At 41.2% G+C, this 19797-nt stretch overlaps 1 protein-coding gene across 4 annotated transcripts in view; it reads right to left on the bottom strand.

Moving 5' to 3' along the window:
• The window catches only part of slc39a6 (solute carrier family 39 member 6), a 191051-nt gene that overhangs the window by 50315 nt on the left and 120939 nt on the right, over positions 1-19797 (bottom strand). For all 4 annotated transcript variants that reach the window (XM_060905928.1, XM_060905929.1, XM_060905930.1 and 1 more), the window contains one exon: positions 3542-3711. In XM_060905928.1, the coding sequence (XP_060761911.1) occupies positions 3542-3711 (170 nt within the window). The remainder of the gene's footprint in view (positions 1-3541; positions 3712-19797) is intronic.

Here is a 19797-nt window from a genome sequence, read left to right on the forward strand (position 1 = left end):
AGAGGCTTAGCAGTGGAGATTTGAGTGGCTGTTTTCTGAGCTTAGTCAACAGGCCGGTGTTCTGAAATTTCTTCCTACCTATAATTTCTTCCTACCCGTAGCGGAAATTTATAGCTGTATCTGATATTTTGTCCTACCTTGTGAAAATATCCTACCAGCACATATATCTTCTTCCCTCTGTGTTCAGGGTGGTAGCAAATTATTATAGACATCAAACCCCTATAAATATCTGCTTCCCTCCATCTTTTAGGTGGTAGCACATTATTATAGATATCAAATCCCCATAAATATCTGCTTCCTCTGTGTTCAGGGTGGTAGCAAATTATTATAGACATATAACCCCTATAAATATCTGCTTCCCTCCATGTTTTAAGTGGTAGCACATTATTATAGATATCAAATCCCCATAAATATCTGCTTCCTCTGTGTTCAGGGTGGTAGCAAATTATTATAGACATATAACCCCTATAAATATCTGCTCCCCTCCATGTTTTAGGTGGTAGCACATTATTATAGATATCAAATCCCCATAAATATCTGCTTCCTCTGTGTTCAGGGTGGTAGCAAATTATTATAGACATATAACCCCTATAAATATCTGCTCCCCTCCATGTTTTAGGTGGTAGCACATTATTATAGATATCAAATCCCCATAAATATCTGCTTCCTCTGGGGGTGGGGGGTGGACAGGCTTCACTGCGTCGTAGTCCAACTAGGTTGAGTGAAGCCTGTCTCCCCACACACACACACAGGGGAGGCATTGGACTACGATGCAGTGAAGCTTGTCCACCCCCCCACCCCACCCCACCCCCCCAGAGGAAGCAGATATTTATGGGGATTTGATATCTATAATAATGTGCTACCACCTAAAAGATGGAGGGAAGCAGATATTTATAGGGGTTTGATGTCTATAATAATTTGCTACCACCCTGAACACAGAGGAAGCAGATATTTATGGGGATTTGATATCTATAATAATGTGCTACCACCTAAAAGATGGAGGGAAGCAGATATTTATAGGGGTTATATGTCTATAATAATTTGCTACCACCCTGAACACAGAGGAAGCAGATATTTATGGGGATTTGATATCTATAATAATGTGCTACCACCTAAAAGATGGAGGGAAGCAGATATTTATAGGGGTTTGATGTCTATAATAATTTGCTACCACCCTGAACACAGAGGGAAGAAGATATATGTGCTGGTAGGATATTTTCACAAGGTAGGACAAAATATCAGATACAGCTATAAATTTCCGCTACGGGTAGGAAGAAATTATAGGTAGGAAGAAATTTCAGAACACCGGCTCTACAGCCTCGCTTTTGCTTCCTCTCCCGACGCCGCCTCCTTCACCTGCCAGACCCGATAACAATCCACGGAGACCCCGCTGGTCTCGCTATCTCATCCGGAATGTTGCGCATGCGATGGAAATTGCTACAAACCATCATTTTCTGCTGGAAACCAATGTCCAGTAAGTCCATATGGTTGTAGTGGATATTGAAGTCCGGTACAGACGAACAACATGCAAAAATACTAATTCTACAATTCTACTACAACGGCTGCGGCTACAAGCTCTCCCTACCTGTGCACGTTTTTTATGTTTTTTGTGTAAAAAACATAAAAAACGTGCACAGGTAGGGAGAGCTTGTAGCCGCAGCCGTTGTAGTAGAATTGTATATAGTAGGGTTTTCCAGAAGAAAAGGTAGAAGTAGAACCAGAAGTAGAAGGCGGAAATATGGCGTTTGACTGACAAGATGGAGTCTGTCACAATCTGGATCGGCTGTGACGTCACATGCAAGTGCTCCATTGCTGTAGTTTTGAAATAGAAATGTTGTCCCATTCTTGCCTGATATACAAATTTAGTTGCTCAACAGTTCGGGGTCTCCTTTGTCTTATTTTGCGCTTCATAATGTACCAAATGTTTTAAATAGAAGACAGGGCTGGACTGCAGGCAGGCCAGTTTAGCACCCAGACTCTTTTACTATGGAGTCATGTAACTTTATGTGCAGAAAGCGGTTTGGCATCATTTTGCTGAAAGAAGGAAGGCCTTCCTTGAAAAAGATTTTGTCTGGATGGCAGCATATTGCTCTGAAACGTGTATATATCATTCAGCATTAATGATGCCTTCCCAGATGTACAAGCTACCCATGTCGTGTGCATGAATGATAAGAATTTATATTTTTGATTCGTCAATTCTCGGGACAAATTTTCTACTTTGCCTCAATCCATTGTAAGAGCTCGGGCCCAGAGAAGGTGGCAGTGTTTCTGGATATTGTTTATATATGGTTTTGAACTTGCATTTGTGGATGCAGTAATGAACTGTTTTCACAGATGACTGTTTTCTGAAGTGTTCCTGAGCCCATACAGTGATTTCCACTGCAGACGTGTCTGCTTTTAATGCAGTGTCGCCTGAGGGCCTGAAGATCACAGGCATCCAATGTCCATTTTCAGCCTTGTCTCTTACATACAAAGTTTTTTCCAGGGTCTCTGAATCTTTTAATTATATTATGTACCATAGATGATGTACTCCCCAAATTGTTTGCAATTTTACATTGAGGAATGTTAAATTGTTGCACTGTTTGCCCACGCAGTCTTTCACAGAGCAGTGAATCCCTCCCCATCTTTACTTCTGAGAGCCTCAGCCCCTCTGGAATACTCTCCCCCCCCCCCCCCTTTTTTGTACCCAATCATGTTACTGACCTGTTGCCAATTAACCTAATTAGTTTTTTTTTTTTTTAAATACACGGGTCAATCCATGTGAAATCACCTAGTTGCCTAAAGAGTACTATAACATGAGTAATATATAAGAAAATTTGAAAGATCTGGTGTGCATTAATGTGGAGATATGGGGCGTCAAATTTGCTCCAAAGCCCTTTTTTCTTATGATTTTCAGGAAGCCATAACTTGGCAAATATTGAACTGTGAACTTTCTATTTTAGTATTTAAAGGCATCCGGCATTGAAGAACAATCCTTGAAAATTTCATGTATCTTGCATGAATAGTTTAAAAGTAATGACTTATGGAAGTTAGGTCCGTTTTCTGTAGCACACGTTTCAACAGTGAAATCGGGGCCACGCCCCTTTTTTAAGCCCCTATATCTCAGAAACTAATGAAGGTACACGCCTAGAATTTTGTACACTATCTATTGGGCACACTGACAACATTTCCAGAAAGTATGAAGCAAATCTGAGATGGTCAGTGGCAAACATTTTTCTAAATCTGGTGATCTGGGGCGGAATTACCCATACATTACACAACTTTTTCAGTCTTTTGTTGCCCCTGTCCCAACTTTTCTGAAATGTGTTGCTGACATCAAATTCAAAATGAGCATTTTTTTTTCAAAAAACAAATTTCTCAGCCTCAACATTGGATGTGTTGTCTTTGCACTATTTTTAATGACACGATTTGCAAATCTTCACATTGTTTTTATTTATGTTTTATACAGTGCCCTGACTTTTTTAGAATTGGGGATGTATATTTATGGCATTCAGAAGTAGCCCAGAACACACAGCTTAACAATTTTCATGTATGAACTTACATGTGGGATAAGGTGCAGGAGGGCATCTCCACTGAGCGTGCCTACTGCAAGGGCAACCAAGAAGCTGAGCAGGAAGTTAAAACAGACTTTGTTGATTAGTGGTATTAGGACTCCACCCACCAAAGCCAGCAAACTGACTATTGTGATAGAGAGAAAGCCTCCAATCCAAGCTGTAACATACAAACACAACAATTCATTATGTGCACTCACTGCCCGCTTTATTAGGAATTCAAAGGCTCATTCATGCAAGTATCCAATCAGTCAATCATGTTGCAGCAACCTAATGCATAAAAATACACAGATATAGATCAGGAGCTTTACATTATCAGAATGTTGAAAAAAATATGGTCAGAATGGAGAACAAACACCACACTGAACCTTGATATGGATGGGCTACAACAGTTGGGGGGGGAGAAGAAACAATGTTCTGTTCGGGAATCAGACACAGTCTCAGCATTTAAGTCTAGGCTGAAAACATATCTGTTTAGTCAAGCCTTTTGTTAATGGTGTTTATGAGGTAAAGGAGTAGATCTGGAGGGTCCTCAGACATAGAGTGTTTTGGTAAACTGGGATGTATGGATGCTGTCAGTCCCCACTCGCTTGCTCACTCGAGTTTGTTGACGGTGTAGTGGCTGGCTGCTTTATGTCCCGGGGCTCCCTCATGCCTGTGTTACCTTCTGGCTCTCTCCTTTTAGTTATGCTGTCATAGTTAGTTGCCGGAGTCCCTGCTTGTACTCGGTGCAATATGTATACTGTTCCTACTTATTCAGGTGACATTGGGCATACCTAACCACCTGTGTTTTCTTTCTCTCCCCCCCACCCCAAATCTGTCCCTCTGAGTTACATGGAGTCAACAGGAAATCTTTTGGTGGAGACCTCGACTGGCTATCGTAGCCTGCAGGGAATCAGCCGTCAGACATTCTGTCGCATGTCCCAGACCCGGTGAAATGTAACTGAATTGTCTTGGCCAGCCCTAAGGGTCCCATCTGCATCTCATCATTGCTGAGGAGTGTGCTCCCATCACCCAATCAAGCATCCTGCCAGAGCAGGTCATGATATATTTTACCATATTAACATGCCATTGTGTGTTATGCCTGATGTAAAGACTCTCGTCTCTGCGAGCCTACCACACAGATTTAATACTTGCCATTTTTAGGGCATACCTAACAACGTGTTTTCTTTCTCTCTCTCTCTCACCCCCCCCATCTGTCCTTCTGAGTTACATGTTGATCCTGGGATTGAGATGCTGGCCTCTTCTGCCCCTCGGACCTGCTTGATCCATCCTGGTGCCCTGTGTCTGGTCGGAGTTTTATCGCCCCACTCCTGTGAAGGACGGCCGCATGAGGACAGTTGAGGGTTATACCTGTTAAAACTGTTAATATTATAGTCAGGCTGTCTGTTGTTGCCCAAATGAGGATGGGTTCCCTTTTGAGTCTGGTTCCTCTCGAGGTTTCTTCCTCATGTCGTCTGAGGGAGTTTTTCCTTGCCACCGTCGCCACAGGCTTGCTCATTGGGGATAGATTAGGGATAAAATTAGCTCATGTTTTAAGTCGTTCAAATTCTGTAAAGCTGCTTTGCGACAATGTTTATTGTTAAAAGCGCTGTACAAATAAATTTGATTTGATTTGAAGAAGAAAAAAAAGAGCAGACAAAATTCCACTCCTGTCAGCCAAGAACAGGAATCTAAAACCCCATTCACACTCACTCTGAAAACCATACATTTTCCACTATTATGCTGTAATGATGTCGTGTGGGAATGGGAGCAAAACTGCAAAATCGAAACAATCTAACCCCTGGTGACTTGATAACATTTACGGTAATCTTTTGTTATGGCTCCAGTGAGAATAAGAACAAATCAGATTTACGTGTTGTGACTGGTCGTGATGTAAAAGATGTCAGCCCCTTTTACATACACAATCCTAATTATATGACATAAAAGTAATGGATAGCGTGTCTTCCCACCTGACTCTATTTAACTGAAGAGACAGTTAAACTATGGAGAGCAAACCTCCATGAGACTGGTGAAACAGCCCAAGCTGAGACATTAGCTAGTTAGCAACATGCTATGAATCAAGCTGTATCACGTCTGTTGAAAGAGTTCACTTTCCATTTCTGAAAACATTTTGTTCAAGCAAAAGTTTATAACATTTAACATTTTACATATAACATTTTTACTTACAGTGGAACCGCCGTATTCACTGACTTAGTAACTGTGGTTTCAGTTATCCGCGGTTTACCTTGGCCTGAAAATGGTCACGCTAGCACTGAGAACTGGAGCCTGGCAAGACTTCCAGGTTGCACTTCCCAGAGCATACCACACAGTCTGCAAGGATGTCCCCTCGAACTACAATTCTCAAACACCCTGCTTATTAACTTAACACACACCTGTTTTCATTTTGGACACTTACCTTATTTAAACCCTGGTTTCTGTTAGTTTCTTTGTCTTGCAATCATCTTTTTACCCCCCATGCTGACATTCATTGTGTTACTCACTCTCATGTTTTCATGCATTTTGTTTTTTTGTTGCATCTTTTGTAAATAAAAGGCTTCCAGACTTGCATCCATATAAACGAAGCTATCTTAAAACATATACGCAGAACCATGGCCTCACTTTCGTTTATAAATGCCTTGAGACCTCAAGAATGGCACAGGAATAGCTTTAAGCGTAAACAATAAATCTAATATAGCAGTTTTTACAATTAAAGTGATTCATATAGGTAGCGGTCTGAGTGAATGACCTTGACATCTGTAACGTCACAGCAGGAAGTCTATTGGTCTCATCGCTGTTTCCGCTATACTAAAACACAGAGCTGACTGCAACTCCGATCCTCCATTTTGTCGTATGTTTATTGAGCATCAACAATACAGATCTACAGATTGAAAACACGGGGAAAAAATCCCTACATGAAACACAGAATGCTCATATTTTCAGTTTTGCATTTTTCAGAATCCCCCCCCAAAAAAAAAGACAAGAAAAGAACACACAAACAGGAAATTTAAAGGGAAAAAAAAGTCGCAATGCTCAAGGACTCGGATATCTGGCTCCTCAGGTGTAATATTTAGTGAGTCTATAATGGACAGCAAGGGGTTCCAGATTCTATCAAAGTTCCTCAGAGAGCCTCTGAGAGAAAACCTTAGCCTCTCCAACTTTAAGCTGAACAGGACTTCCGTAACCCATCGGCTATAGGATGGGGGTAAGGTGTGTTTCCAGTTAAGCAAAATGAAACGCCTGGCCAATGGAGTTCAGAAAGCCATACTGTGCTGTGCTTCAGTTGATAAAGTATTGGTGTGTAGAACACCAAAAAGGGCAGGGAGGTGATGGGGGTCAGCCGCAACATTGTAGTAGGCCATGTGAAGGGTATCAAATATTTTAGACCAAAAGTCTATCAGTTTTGGACATGACCAAAACATATGCATGAGATCGGCAGGGGACTGGTTGCATCTATTACAAATGTCTGCAGCATTGGGATAGATTTTTGACAATCTATGATTAGTGTAGTAGATCTTATGTATGAGTTTGCATTGGATTAGCCCATGTCGGGCACAGATAGAGGAATTGTGCACTAACTCAAGAATGTTGTCCCATTGGTCTGGTTCAAGATTTAGCCCTAGATCTTGTTCCCAAAGTTTTGTTTGTTTGTTGTGGGAAGACTGAAGTAATGGAGTCCAAGGCACTAATGTGAAATATTCCCTCTCTGATTGGGGTTCATCATAAGAAGGAGTATCTAACAAAGTCTGTGTGGGGAGATTTGGGAAATCAGGATAATTTTTCTGGATAAAATGTCTAATTTGGGGCGGCACAGTAGTGTAGTGGTTAGTGCTGTCGCCTCACAGCAAGAAGGTCCGGGTTCGAGCCCCGTGGCAGGCGAGGGTTTCCTCCGGGTGCTCCGGTTTCCCCCACAGTCCAAAGACATGCAGGTTAGGTTAACTGGTGACTCTAAATTGACCATAGGTGTGTGAATGGTTGTCTATGTGAGTGTGAATGGTTGTCTATGTGTCAGCCCTGTGATGACCTGGCGACTTGTCCAGGATGTACCCCGTCTTTCGCCCGTAGTCAGCTGGGATAGGCTCCAGTTTGCCTGCAACCCTGTAGAACAGGATAAAGCGGCTAGAGATAATGAAATGAACTGTCTAATATGGAAGGGGGGGGGGATCTTAAATTTGGTCGACAGGTCAGTAAAGGACATGAAAGTACCATTGTCATAAAGATCATGAATAGAAGTTATGCCACTCTCAGACCAAAATTGAAAGGCAGAGTCCATAGTTGATGGTTTAAAATTGTGGTTGTGCAACACTGGAGCATAAATAGAGCATTCTCGCAGGCCAAAATGTTTCCTGAATTGCAACCAGATTTTGAGTGACTAGTTGACTACTGGATTAATGCTTACATCAGTGGTTGACACAGAGTGAAGAATACAGCCACGCCCTCAATTACCCCTTTTCCACCAAATCAGTTCCAGGGCTGGTTCGGGGCCAGTGCTGGTGCTGGTTCACAACTCGTTCAACTTGCGAGCCAGCTGAGAACCAGTTTGCTTTTCCATAGCTCGCAGTGCTAAGCGGAGCCACGTCATTACGTCGCTGTATACGTCATTACGTCGCTGTATACGTCAGTTACGGCGCTACGTTTACATAAACCTTGGTGTGAATATCAAAGCAAAAACAACACGGAAGAAGCAGCAGCAGCAGCAACAACAACAAGAATAATAATGGATGACTTCGTGTTTGTACAGCTGCTGCTTCTCGGCGCTTAAAAATGGCGATCTTTCGCGGTCTTGTTATTGGTCTTAACAACTCCGCCCCCCGCTGACGTAAGCGGTTCTTTCCTCTGGCCCAGCAGAGAGCTGGTGCTAGCCTGGAACTGTTTTTTCTGGCCCCAGAGCCAGTTCTTTGTCAGTGGAAACAGAAAACCCAGTTCCAAACTAAGCACTGGCCCCGAACCAGCCCTGGAACTGCTTTGGTGGAAAAGGGGCAAATGAGGTCTGAGATGAAGAAATTTCAATTTGGACCCAGGCCGGCTGATTGGTAATGACTTTATCAGTCCAGTATAGCAATTTATGAATGTTAGCTGCCCAGTAGTAATAGTGCAAAAAATTGGGGAGCGCAAGACCCCCTACCCGTTTAGGGAGCTGCAATATCTTTTTTTTTTTTTTGCATGTGCACAGGTTTACTGGCCTAAAGAAATTTTGATACTGATTTGTCCAACTTAGCAAAGAACTTTTTTGAGGTGAGTACAGGAATATGTTGAAAAAGGTAAAGGAACTCGGGCAGAACAGGCATTTTAATGAGGTTCACCCTGCCAGCTAAAGACAGGGGTAAAGTTGACCATCTGGCAAAGTCCTCCTCAACTTTACCAAGTAAGGGAACAAAATTTTTGTTGAAAGTGTCAGCTAGTGTCCTAGTGATAAATATGCCCAAGTATTTAAAACCTATATCTACTCTTTTAAAAGGAGCTATATTATCTGGAAGGTCCCCAACTAAGTTGTTTATTGCAAATAACTCATTTTTTCCAAAATTGAGTTAATAGCCAGACAATTGGCCATATTGTTTTAGAATGTCTAAGACTACTGGGAGTGATGTGGAAGGATTTGATACGTAAAGGAATAAATCATCTGCATACAGTGATAGCTTGTGTACAGTTCCTTAGCGAAAGATACCCTGAAATCTTGGTTCAGATCTTAGCCAAATGGCTAGAGGTTCAATAGCTATGGCACACAATAAAGGGGATAGTGGACACCCCTGTCTTGTGCCACAGTGGAGTTGAAAGGGGGGTGAGACTGTATAGTTTAGTTTGTTTGTACAGATGCTACTGGAGATTAATATAGCAATTTCACCCATGAAATAAAACCTGAGCCTAACCCAAATCCCAAACATGAATCCATTACTTCCAAGAGAAAGTCCCATTCCACCCTGTCAAAAGCTTTCTCAGCATCCAGCAACAGCACAGCCTCTGGAGTGCTGGAGCTGGGCATGTTAAGTAAAGTCTTCTGGTGTTGTGAAATGAGTGTCTTCCTAACATGAAGCCTGTTTGATCTGATGAAATAATCCTTGGTAGAACTTGCTGAAGACGGAGGGATAGAATTTTGGCAAGAATTTTGTAATCAACATTTAACAGTGATATGGGTCTAAAACTACTGCATAATAAAGGATCTTTGTCTTTTTTTAAGCAGAAGAGAAATAGTAGCATTAGTCAAGGTTGGGGGGAGTCGGCCAACAGACAGTGCCTCATTATATACATCACTTAGGACCATGGAGAGAAGTGGGGCAAATTTCTTATAAAATTCTACCGTGAATCCATCAGGACCCGGTGATTTGCCACTTTGTAAAGCCCCAACAGCGCTTGTAACCTCCATTGGTGAAATTGGGCTGGCTAAATTTTCTACCAACTCCTCATCTATTCTGGGAAATTCAATAATATTGAGCATATTGACCATATTAATCTGAGGATGATCTGATGTATATAGATCAGAATAAAATTTGGCAAATGTTTCATTTATGTGTTTTGAGTCTGTCAGAGTGATGCTTGATGGTAACTTAACACTTGGGATAAGCCTAGAGGCAACTGCAGCTCTAGCTTGCTGGGCAAGGAGTTTGCCAGCCTTGTCGCCTGATTCAAAAATCCATTGTCTAGATTTGAGCAATTGCAGTTCTGCTTCATTTGCAGTTAAAAGATTTAACTCAGATTGAAGCTGCAGGCGCCTTTTGTAGAGTGTGGGGTCTGGGTTATTAGAGTAATTGTCATCAACTTCCAGGAGCTGTTGTGTTAGTTCTAACTGTCTAGACATAGTCAATTTTCTAAGATGAGCTGTGTAGGAAATTGGGTGACCTCTTAGATATGCCTTGAAAGTTTCCCCAAAAGTGCCTCTGGACACGTCTGGGGTGTCAATAATTTAAAAAAATAACCGTATGATGGATCTTAAGGAATCAACAAAGGGGTCATTAGCTAGTAGATGTGAGTTGAATCTCCATGGTTTTAGAGGACGTCTGCAAGTAGGAAAATGTATGTCTAATGATGTGGGAGCATGGTCTGAAATTACAATGCTATGGTAAAATGCTATGGTAATCGCATGCGTGTATAATTAGAGAGTAATCTGTTATCTAAAAGGAAAAAAGTCTATTCTAGAGTAGGAATGATGGACATGTGGAAAAAAAAGAAAATGATTTTTTATCTGGGAATTTAGACCTCCATGGGTCTAACAAACCCAGCTCTGTTGCAGTGGAAGTTAATAGTTTGGCCGAGTTTGTAAAGGAATATGGTCTAGAAGAGGATCTGTCTAAATCAGCATCTTGAACAAAATTGAAATCCCCCCCTATAATTATGTGGTATGTTTCAATATTGGGAATAGAGGTGAAAAACCTGGATATGAACTGTTCATCATCCCAATTTGGTGCATAAACACTAGCTAAGATAACTGGGGTATTGCACAGCCTCCCTGACACTATAACAAACCTACCAGATGAGTCAGCTACAACTTTTTCTGGCTCAAGTGGAATGCGGCTTTGAATCAAAACTGCAACTCCCCTAGCTCTAGCACTGAACTTCGAATGATACAAATGACTGAACCTGCCCCTTTTAATGCGCAAAATCTCATAACTACACAGGTGTGTCTCCTGCATAAACACCACATCTCCTCTCAGCCCCTGAATGCGAGATATAATCTTATTTTAGTAGCTTGGTTTGCCCCCTTTACGTTCCATGATATGAAACGGATATTATTCACTGTTTTTTTACTTTCCATACAAGTGATGGGTTATCTATGTAGTATAATATGCATAGTATGATGTATGGGTATGTAAGTATGACGTATGATACAAGTATGCATAGTATGCAAGTATGATGTCATAGTATGATGTAGCACAATATCTGAGAATTGAAAAACGAAGGAAAAAAAAAAAACACCACGACACACAAAAAACAAAAGCAAACAAACAAAAAACAAAACACACAGGTAAAAACATATCCCCAGCCCTCCCCACATGGTCCCACCATCCCCTGCCACCCCTGCACCCACAACCCTTGCACAAATGTGCCATATTCCCTTAACAAAATTCTCCTAGGGCTCCTGTCCTCTCATCTTCTGCCCCGCCACGTTGTTTAAGTATTAATAAAACAACCACAATCTGTATCAATACACTGCTGAACAGTAATATCCATCATTCTATGCGTGACGAACCTAGAGGGGCTCAACAGGCAAAACTTAAAATGACAACTAAACTGAACAGAGCAGTCTTGCAGAAAGAAAGAGAAGGAAAAAAAACATCAGTGAGTCCAGCTTTCCACGCCACAGAGGCTAACTTTAAATATCCTATAGAACCAATGAACAATTAACAAGCTCAGTTAACAAAACAGCCTCATCTTTAGCAGCTGCGCCACTCAATGGCATGTGAGTAAAGTAAAGCAAAAAGAAATAGATAACACGCAACGACGTAATATACCGATGTAGGCTACAGCTCACAGTCCTTCCAGGCCACAGGCAAGATTAGCAATAACTCCATTTATTACCCTGCATTCATTTTTGTCCCTATCAATACCAAAGAAAAAGAATAGTAACACACAAGAAAAGATGAACCTGTGACACCCAGCCTTAACTTGAGTCAGTCATCTATTGGTGAGGTAAGTTTCTGGTACGTGGCCCAAACCTGCTGAGCTGTTTTCACTGATGACAGTCGCCGTTTACCCCTGTCGTCAGCCTTGATAAACAGCCACGCTGGGTATAGATAGTTTTCACTGACGTCACGGCATTCCGGGGAAAGCCCTCCAGCCGCCATCTTGTGGGGCAAACAAAACGGACCAGCCATTACCGGCTACGTTATCTCGGACGAATTTATGAAGCTATATAGTCAGTTTTCTAAAATAAAGATCAATGTCGGCAAAATCAAGTAAACGGAAGTATATAGATACATTGGACGACATCTCACGACAACAGTATGCACCCAAACTGGCCTTGATTGGGGGAATTGACCCCTACGAAGTGGACAAAGATGCATTTTCAAGTGACTATGCAGGGCTGCCATCCATATCATACCCTGATATTGTGAACTATTTCGTGAATAGTAAAAGTGCCTACACACTTGACGACCTCAAAGCATACAAGTCGCTGGAGTCATACAATTATTTTGTCTGTGGCTGGGTCCGTGAAGTCCACCATATAAAAACAAGTGACAGTCATGTCCTAATTACAGCCAAGGTATGTAAACATTGGAATTTTAGAGCTCTCAACACTGCATATAAATGTGTGTGTGTATAATATCGAGTTGATTTAAGACAAATTTTACATCCATTAGTGGTATTACAGTACCATGTCAGTATAAACTTTGTAATATAATTAACTGGTATGTAGGCTTGTTACATTTTGTGTTTATGATAAATATGACAGTTTATAGGCCAGTAATAATCATATGTTTGCAGCCTTGTACCAAGCGATATTAAGTGTACATTACAATGTAAACGTACACTCAGTGGTTCCAGTTAGGCATTCTCCAGAGATTGTTTACACGATGTTTTGGTTTCCAAAAACAAACTTAAACACAATTGTTTATTTAAACAACTTACCACTTATAAAATGATTGGAGCGGACTTTGTTGTGTTTGGAAGGCTGATAATCCTTGCAGTTGATTCTCCTTTGTATGCTGAGTTTCTTTGTTTGCTCGCCTTCGTGCTCCCGTACAGTGGGAATTCCATAAAAGCTCCGCTTGATGTCATCATCTGACCTATTACGACAGTCGTGAATACAACAGGTGTGCACCATTGCTAGCTTTAAATAGCCTGCTTGGGTTCTTTTGAAGACTTTGTACTCGTGCGTTACAATGTGTGCTCAGTGACCCGTACGGTAAGCTTGACCCACAAGATGGCCGCCACTAGGGAATCCCCGACTCTGTGATGTCATGTGAAAACTATGTATAGCAGTGAGGGCTTGAGTTGGAGAGTGTAGAGCTAGTGCATTACCTCTTTGTACTCAGCACGCTGGTCCAGCACTTCGGGGCAGTAATCTTCGTATATGTAGATCGGCTTACTATCATACTTTAACTCGCCTTGTTTCCGATGGGCAGCACGAATTACAGTGTCCTTAGTTTGAAACTTATGAAAACAGATGATCACTGCTCTGGGCCTTTCTCCCTCAGCTGGTTTGGGTTTGAGTGCACGATGGGCTCTCTCGAGTTCCGGAGGAGAAGGTAGCATGTCTTTTCCCAGTACATCAACCAAGAGTTTAGAAAAAACATCATTGGCCCTGCACCCTCTATTGCTTCAGGCACTCCTATGAGATGCACATTGCACCGTCTACTTCTCCCCTCTAGGTCTGTGAGCCGAGCTCTCAGCTTTGCGTTATCTTCAGCCACAGAAGTTACCTGTGTTGCTAATAGCTGCAATTGGCTCAGCCCAGATTCCACACCACAGATATGTTGCTCATGATTGTTCACCGTGGACTGTATCGCGTCTAACTTTGTATCAATGGCAGCAATCTTATTTTCAAATCTGACAGAAAGAGAGTCAGGTTTGATCAACAGGTCCACTCTTAGGTCGGCTAGCATGATCGATAGCTGGGTTAGCGGCAGCAGTTTGTTCTTGTCAAGTCAAGTCTATTTGTATAGCACTTTTAACAATAAACATTGTCGCAAAGCAGCTTTACAGAATTTGAATGACTTAAAACATGAGCTAATTTTATCCCTAATCTATCCCCAATGAGCAAGCCTGTGGCAACAGTGGCAAGGAAAAATTCCCCTCAGACGACATGAGGAAGAAACCTCGAGAGGAACCAGACTCAAAAGGGAACACATCCTCATTTGGGCAACAACAGACAACATGACTATAACATTAACAGTTTTAACATGAAGTCATAAACTCTTCATTGATGGAAACCTGAGTGCAAAACCATTCACGACAACCGCAGTCCCAAAGTTAACAAGTCAACTGTAGTCCTCAACCATAAAAGCATTACTGTAAGTGTCCAGAGCGTCCTCCAAGTGTGACTTTCAACTGTCCACACTTGTGTGAAATTTATTCCTACCAACTCTTCAGGGAAACTGATGAACTACTTAGAAGTGCAAGAGAGTATGTAAAAAAAAAAATAGGTTAAAAAATCAAATTCCAAAATGGCCAACTTCCTGTTGGGCGGAGCTAATACAAACCAATGGGAAATGTGTGTCTTAGTGAGGACAAATATTCCCTCCAAAACTCGTGAGCATCAGATGAACATTGTGGCATCCGAAGCTATAAATTTGAATCCAAAATTTTAGGGGGCGCTATGATGTCTTCTAGCCTCATCCAAGGCAAAGAACCCAAGAATAATAAACTTTTGCCTCATTTTCATGAGTGCACAAAATTTCCTGAGTTTTCGAATATTTCCAAGGTGTCAAAATTTGTATTTTTGAACTAGGGGGCACTATGTAGTTAATGAATCCCACCTAGGTGATTCACCACATCAACTCAAATGATGTCATCAGACAAATGCATGTGCAAAGTTCCATGAGTTTATAGCCATAGTGAGCCCCTCAAAATAACATGGGAAAGTTTAAAAATCCCACATTCTATCCAGCATGGCTGACTTCCTGTTGGTTGTATTTGACTCCACCCAAGTGAACTTTGTCCCGTATCACAAGAGTATCAATCACACCAAATCTTGTGCCCATCCAAGCAACTTCATCTCAACCAAAGCTTGTTCTCGAAGGCGCTATAGAGCTCTGGGACCACGCCCAGTCCCTTGCTCAATGTAACTTTTTTCTTATCCGGTTTACCTGGCTTGGATGTCATGCTGGCTGGCAAAACTCTTTAAGACACTGTTTAGTATGTCGCAGTCACTAGCTGCAATAATTTTTGAGTGAATAATGGTCAAATTAGAAAGTGTGTGGCAGGAGTCTAGAAAAACATCACTACTCCATTCCACTCACCAATCGGAAGTCACTCAATCCTCCATTTTGAACTAATTTATCGCCATGCCACGTAGATGTACCAGCAACATGACAGAAGGTGAATTTACGTTGCATTCATGGCCCAAGAACAGTCAAACTGCAAAGATTTGGATGCGTTTTGCAAGTTGTTCATGGGCACATTGAGCACCTACGAAGTTGTCTCTCCTCTGCTCTGCACATTTTACTGAAGACTCGTACAAGACCTCTGATCTGTTGAGGAGCTATAAGCCTGTATTGAAAGAGGGTGCAGTACCAACAATTACATAAAACTACAAGAAAAGAAAAGCATCTATTTTATTCATTTTTTAAAAGGAAGGCAAGTTCAGTTGCACCAGTTCTCCCAGAGCGTGAGCCGAGGGTTGTTGGTAAAACCCGGGACATACCGCTCGGGCAGTGACCTCCCTGTGGTGGTTGCTAAAACCGGTGACGTTCTATCCTGGGTTTTAGTAATTGCCTGAGCCGAGCAGTAATGGCGGAGTACTCGGTACGGAAAGAATGGAGAATGAGTGGAGCAGCAGTCTGATTTCTTCACTGGATCTTGCTGCCATCCCGCCCTTACGTGGAAGAAGCAAATGAATGGAGAACTGAACGAACAACTGAAAGTCAGACTGTTTCAAAACAATAGGCCACAAGATCGGCTTTCAAGAAGTGAGAACACAGACGGGTAAGCTCTGACTCTCATTTGGATATAAAACAACAAAAACACGTTGTTTACCTGCATTTAGATTAATACATGTAACTTGTATTGTGTGTTTAAGTTACCGATGTAAGATTATTTAATTTGCTTCAGAATGTGATTGTCTCAGTTCATCTGATTATTTAATTAACCTTTTACGTTTTATCAGTGAAAATGCATGCAGTTATAACACCTATCCTGTTTTAATGAGAGTCAACCCACAATCAATGAAGTCAAATCAGTCTTAGTTGAGCAAGTTGGTAATGGTATTTCTTACTTTCACCATAAATTTTTATTTTTATGACTTTGGTCTATAGCTGTCAAAGGCCTCAGCCTTAAAACCGGTTCCTGCTGTGACGTCAAGCACTCAGGGCCGGCGTCAATAAAACTGCTTCAATAAAAAGCAACTGATGGCAACCTCAAAACAACAAGCAAACAAACCATCAGTAGCTTTCAGCAAAAACGTTATAGCCTTTGCTTGAACAAAACAAATATTCAGGAACAGAAAAAAAATATGTTGCATAAACTGAGGGGGAAGCCATGGCCTAATGGTTAGAGAAGCAGCTTTGGGACCATAAGGTTGCTGGTTCAATTCCCTAGACCAGCAGGAATGGCTGAAGTGCCCTTGAGCAAGGCAAGTAACCCCCAACTGCTCCGTATGTTGTATGTTGCTCTGGATAAGAGTGTGTCTGCAAAATGCCATTAATGTAATGTAATCAGACCCAGGTATTTCTTAAAATTTAAAATGATTTCACACACTCTATATTATACAACCCCGATTCCAAAAAAGTTGGGACAAAGTACAAATTGTAAATAAAAACAGAATGCAATAATTTACAAATCTCAAAAACTGATATTGTATTCACAATAGAACGTAGACAACATATCAAATGTCAAAAGTGAGACATTTTGAAATTTCATGCCAAATATTGGCTCATTTGAAATTTCATGACAGCAACACATCTCAAAAAAGTTGGGACAGGGGCAATAAGAGGCTGGAAAAGTTAAAGGTACAAAAAAGGAACAGCTGGAGGACCAAATTGCAACTCATTAGGTCAATTGGCAATAGGTCATTAACATGACTGGGTATAAAAAGAGCATCTTGGAGTGGCAGCGGCTCTCAGAAGTAAAGATGGGAAGAGGATCACCAATCCCCCTAATTCTGCACCAACAAATAGTGGAGCAATATCAGAAAGGAGTTCGACAGTGTAAAATTGCAAAGAGTTTGAACATATCATCATCTACAGTGCATATCATCATCAAAAGATTCAGAGAATCTGGAAGAATCTCTGTGCGTAAGGGTCAAGGCCGGAAAACCATACTGGGTGCCCGTGATCTTCGGGCCCTTAGATGGCACTGCATCACATACAGGCATGCTTCTGTATTGGACCTCACGAAATAGGCTCAGGAATATTTCCAGAGAACATTATCTGTGAACACAATTCACTGTGCCATCCACCGCTGCCAGCTAAAACTCTATTGTTCAAAGAAGAAGCCGTATCTAAACATGATCCAGAAGCGCAGACGTCTTCTCTGGGCCAAGGTTCATTTAAAATGGACTGTGGCAAAGTGGAAAACTGTTCTGTGGTCAGACGAATCAAGATTTGAAGTTCTTTATGGAAATCAGGGACGCCGTGTCATTCGGACTAAAGAGGAGAAGGAAGACCCAAGTTGTTATCAGCGCTCAGTTCAGAAGCCTGCATCTCTGATGGTATGGGGTTGCATTAGTGCATGTGGCATGGGCAGCTTACACATCTGGAAAGACACCATCAATGCTGAAAGGTATATCCAGGTTCTGGAGCAACATATGCTCCCATCCAGATGACGTCTCTTTCAGGGAAGACCTTGCATTTTCCAACATGACAATGCCAAACCACATACTGCATCAATTACAGCATCATGGCTGCATAGAAGAAGGGTCTGGGTACTGAACTGGCCAGCCTGCAGTCCAGATCTTTCACCCATAGAAAACATTTGGCGCATCATAAAACGGAAGATATGGCAAAAAAGACCCAAGACAGTTGAGCAACTAGAATCCTACATTAGACAAGAATGGGTTAACATTCCTATCCCTAAACTTGAGCAACTTGTCTCCTCAGTCCCCAGACATTTACAGACTGTTGTAAAGAGAAAAGGGGATGTCTCACAGTGGTAAACATGGCCTTGTCCCAACTTTTTTGAGATGTGTTGTTGTCATGAAATTTAAAATCACCTAATTTTTCTCTTTAAATGATACATTTTCTCAGTTTAAACATTTGATATGTCATCTATGTTCTATTCTGAATAAAATATGGAATTTTGAAACTTCCACATCATTGCATTCCATTTTTATTTACAATTTGTACTTTGTCCCAACTTTTTTGGAATCGGGGTTGTACAAATCTAATTACACATTCTAACATCAGGAAACGTTGTATTAGTCACTGGAGATTCTGGCCAATGGCGGTGATGACATCATGAAGGCGTCTTCTACTTCAACATCTTGCAAGATATCACAAATCCCTTTCCAATTTAAAATCAGCAACATCTTGACATGACTAATACCAAATATGGCATGAATCCAACAAACTGCCTAGGAAGAGTACAGCAAAATGTAGCATGTTTCGGCAATGGAGTCATTACTGTCCATGCCCAAATGGTGGTGCTATACCAGAGGGTGTCCTTGGACATGTGGATACCTTCCGAACCATGATATCCTACAACCTGTGAAGTTTGAGCCGTATCAGGCAATGCATGGTTAGGCCTGTCACGATAAATTTTGTTGGGCGATATACTGTCTCAGAAATTATTGCGATAAACGATATTATTGTTGACGTCTTTTCAAGACAATTTTATGCCAAGAGTAAAAATAATCATGCAAATACACCCTTTCAAAGAACAGTAAACTAAGTCAACTTATTCAACAATGGAACGTACAAAATATATAAATATAATAAATAAACAATCAAACAAAACCACTCAACAAAAACAATAAATAAAATACAATCTACGGCTCTTGAAAATTGCACTTTAGTAAATATTAACTTGGCACAGGGTAATAAAAAGATGTTCTTTTCTTCACAGGCAACATTCTGCCAATCCAGTTTCTCAAAGATTAGTGTTAACTCAATGAAAACATCGTGCTTCCTTAACTCAGTTTAATGTACCATCACCGCCATGTTCACTCGTACAACAACAGCAGTAGTTCCACCCAATTACTACATCTGGTACGAACCAAAATCAAAGTACCAAAACCGGAAATACATAGTTAACAAACTCACTCTCTTTTAAAAAAAAAACAAACAAACAAAGAAAAGAACAAACAAACCCTGAGGATTTCATGTCAAAGTGAGCATAACATTACACACGACAGACAAAGCATGACCTGAATATTGTCTTACATTACCTTAGTGCCATTTAGGTAAGAACAAGATTTCATAACAAAAAGAACATAAGATTGCACATAACCTGACTTAGCTTATTTTTTGACTGTACTTTAGTGCAAAGGTATAACAATGGTACACAGAATACACAAAATTAAGTTTTTAGTTTAGTCAAGCTTCCATTGTCCATCACTCAGTGCTTTAAGTAACTGGTGGGCCGATGCACCCTTTTTAGTGAGACAGTCTGCAAGCTGATCTTTTGTGTTGTTCCACAACACACGCTCAATCTTCTGTATTTGGACAAGTTCTTTGAT

This window comes from Neoarius graeffei, chromosome 23 (genome assembly GCF_027579695.1).
Source record: "Neoarius graeffei isolate fNeoGra1 chromosome 23, fNeoGra1.pri, whole genome shotgun sequence".
In the NCBI taxonomy this organism is placed as follows: domain Eukaryota; kingdom Metazoa; phylum Chordata; class Actinopteri; order Siluriformes; family Ariidae; genus Neoarius; species Neoarius graeffei.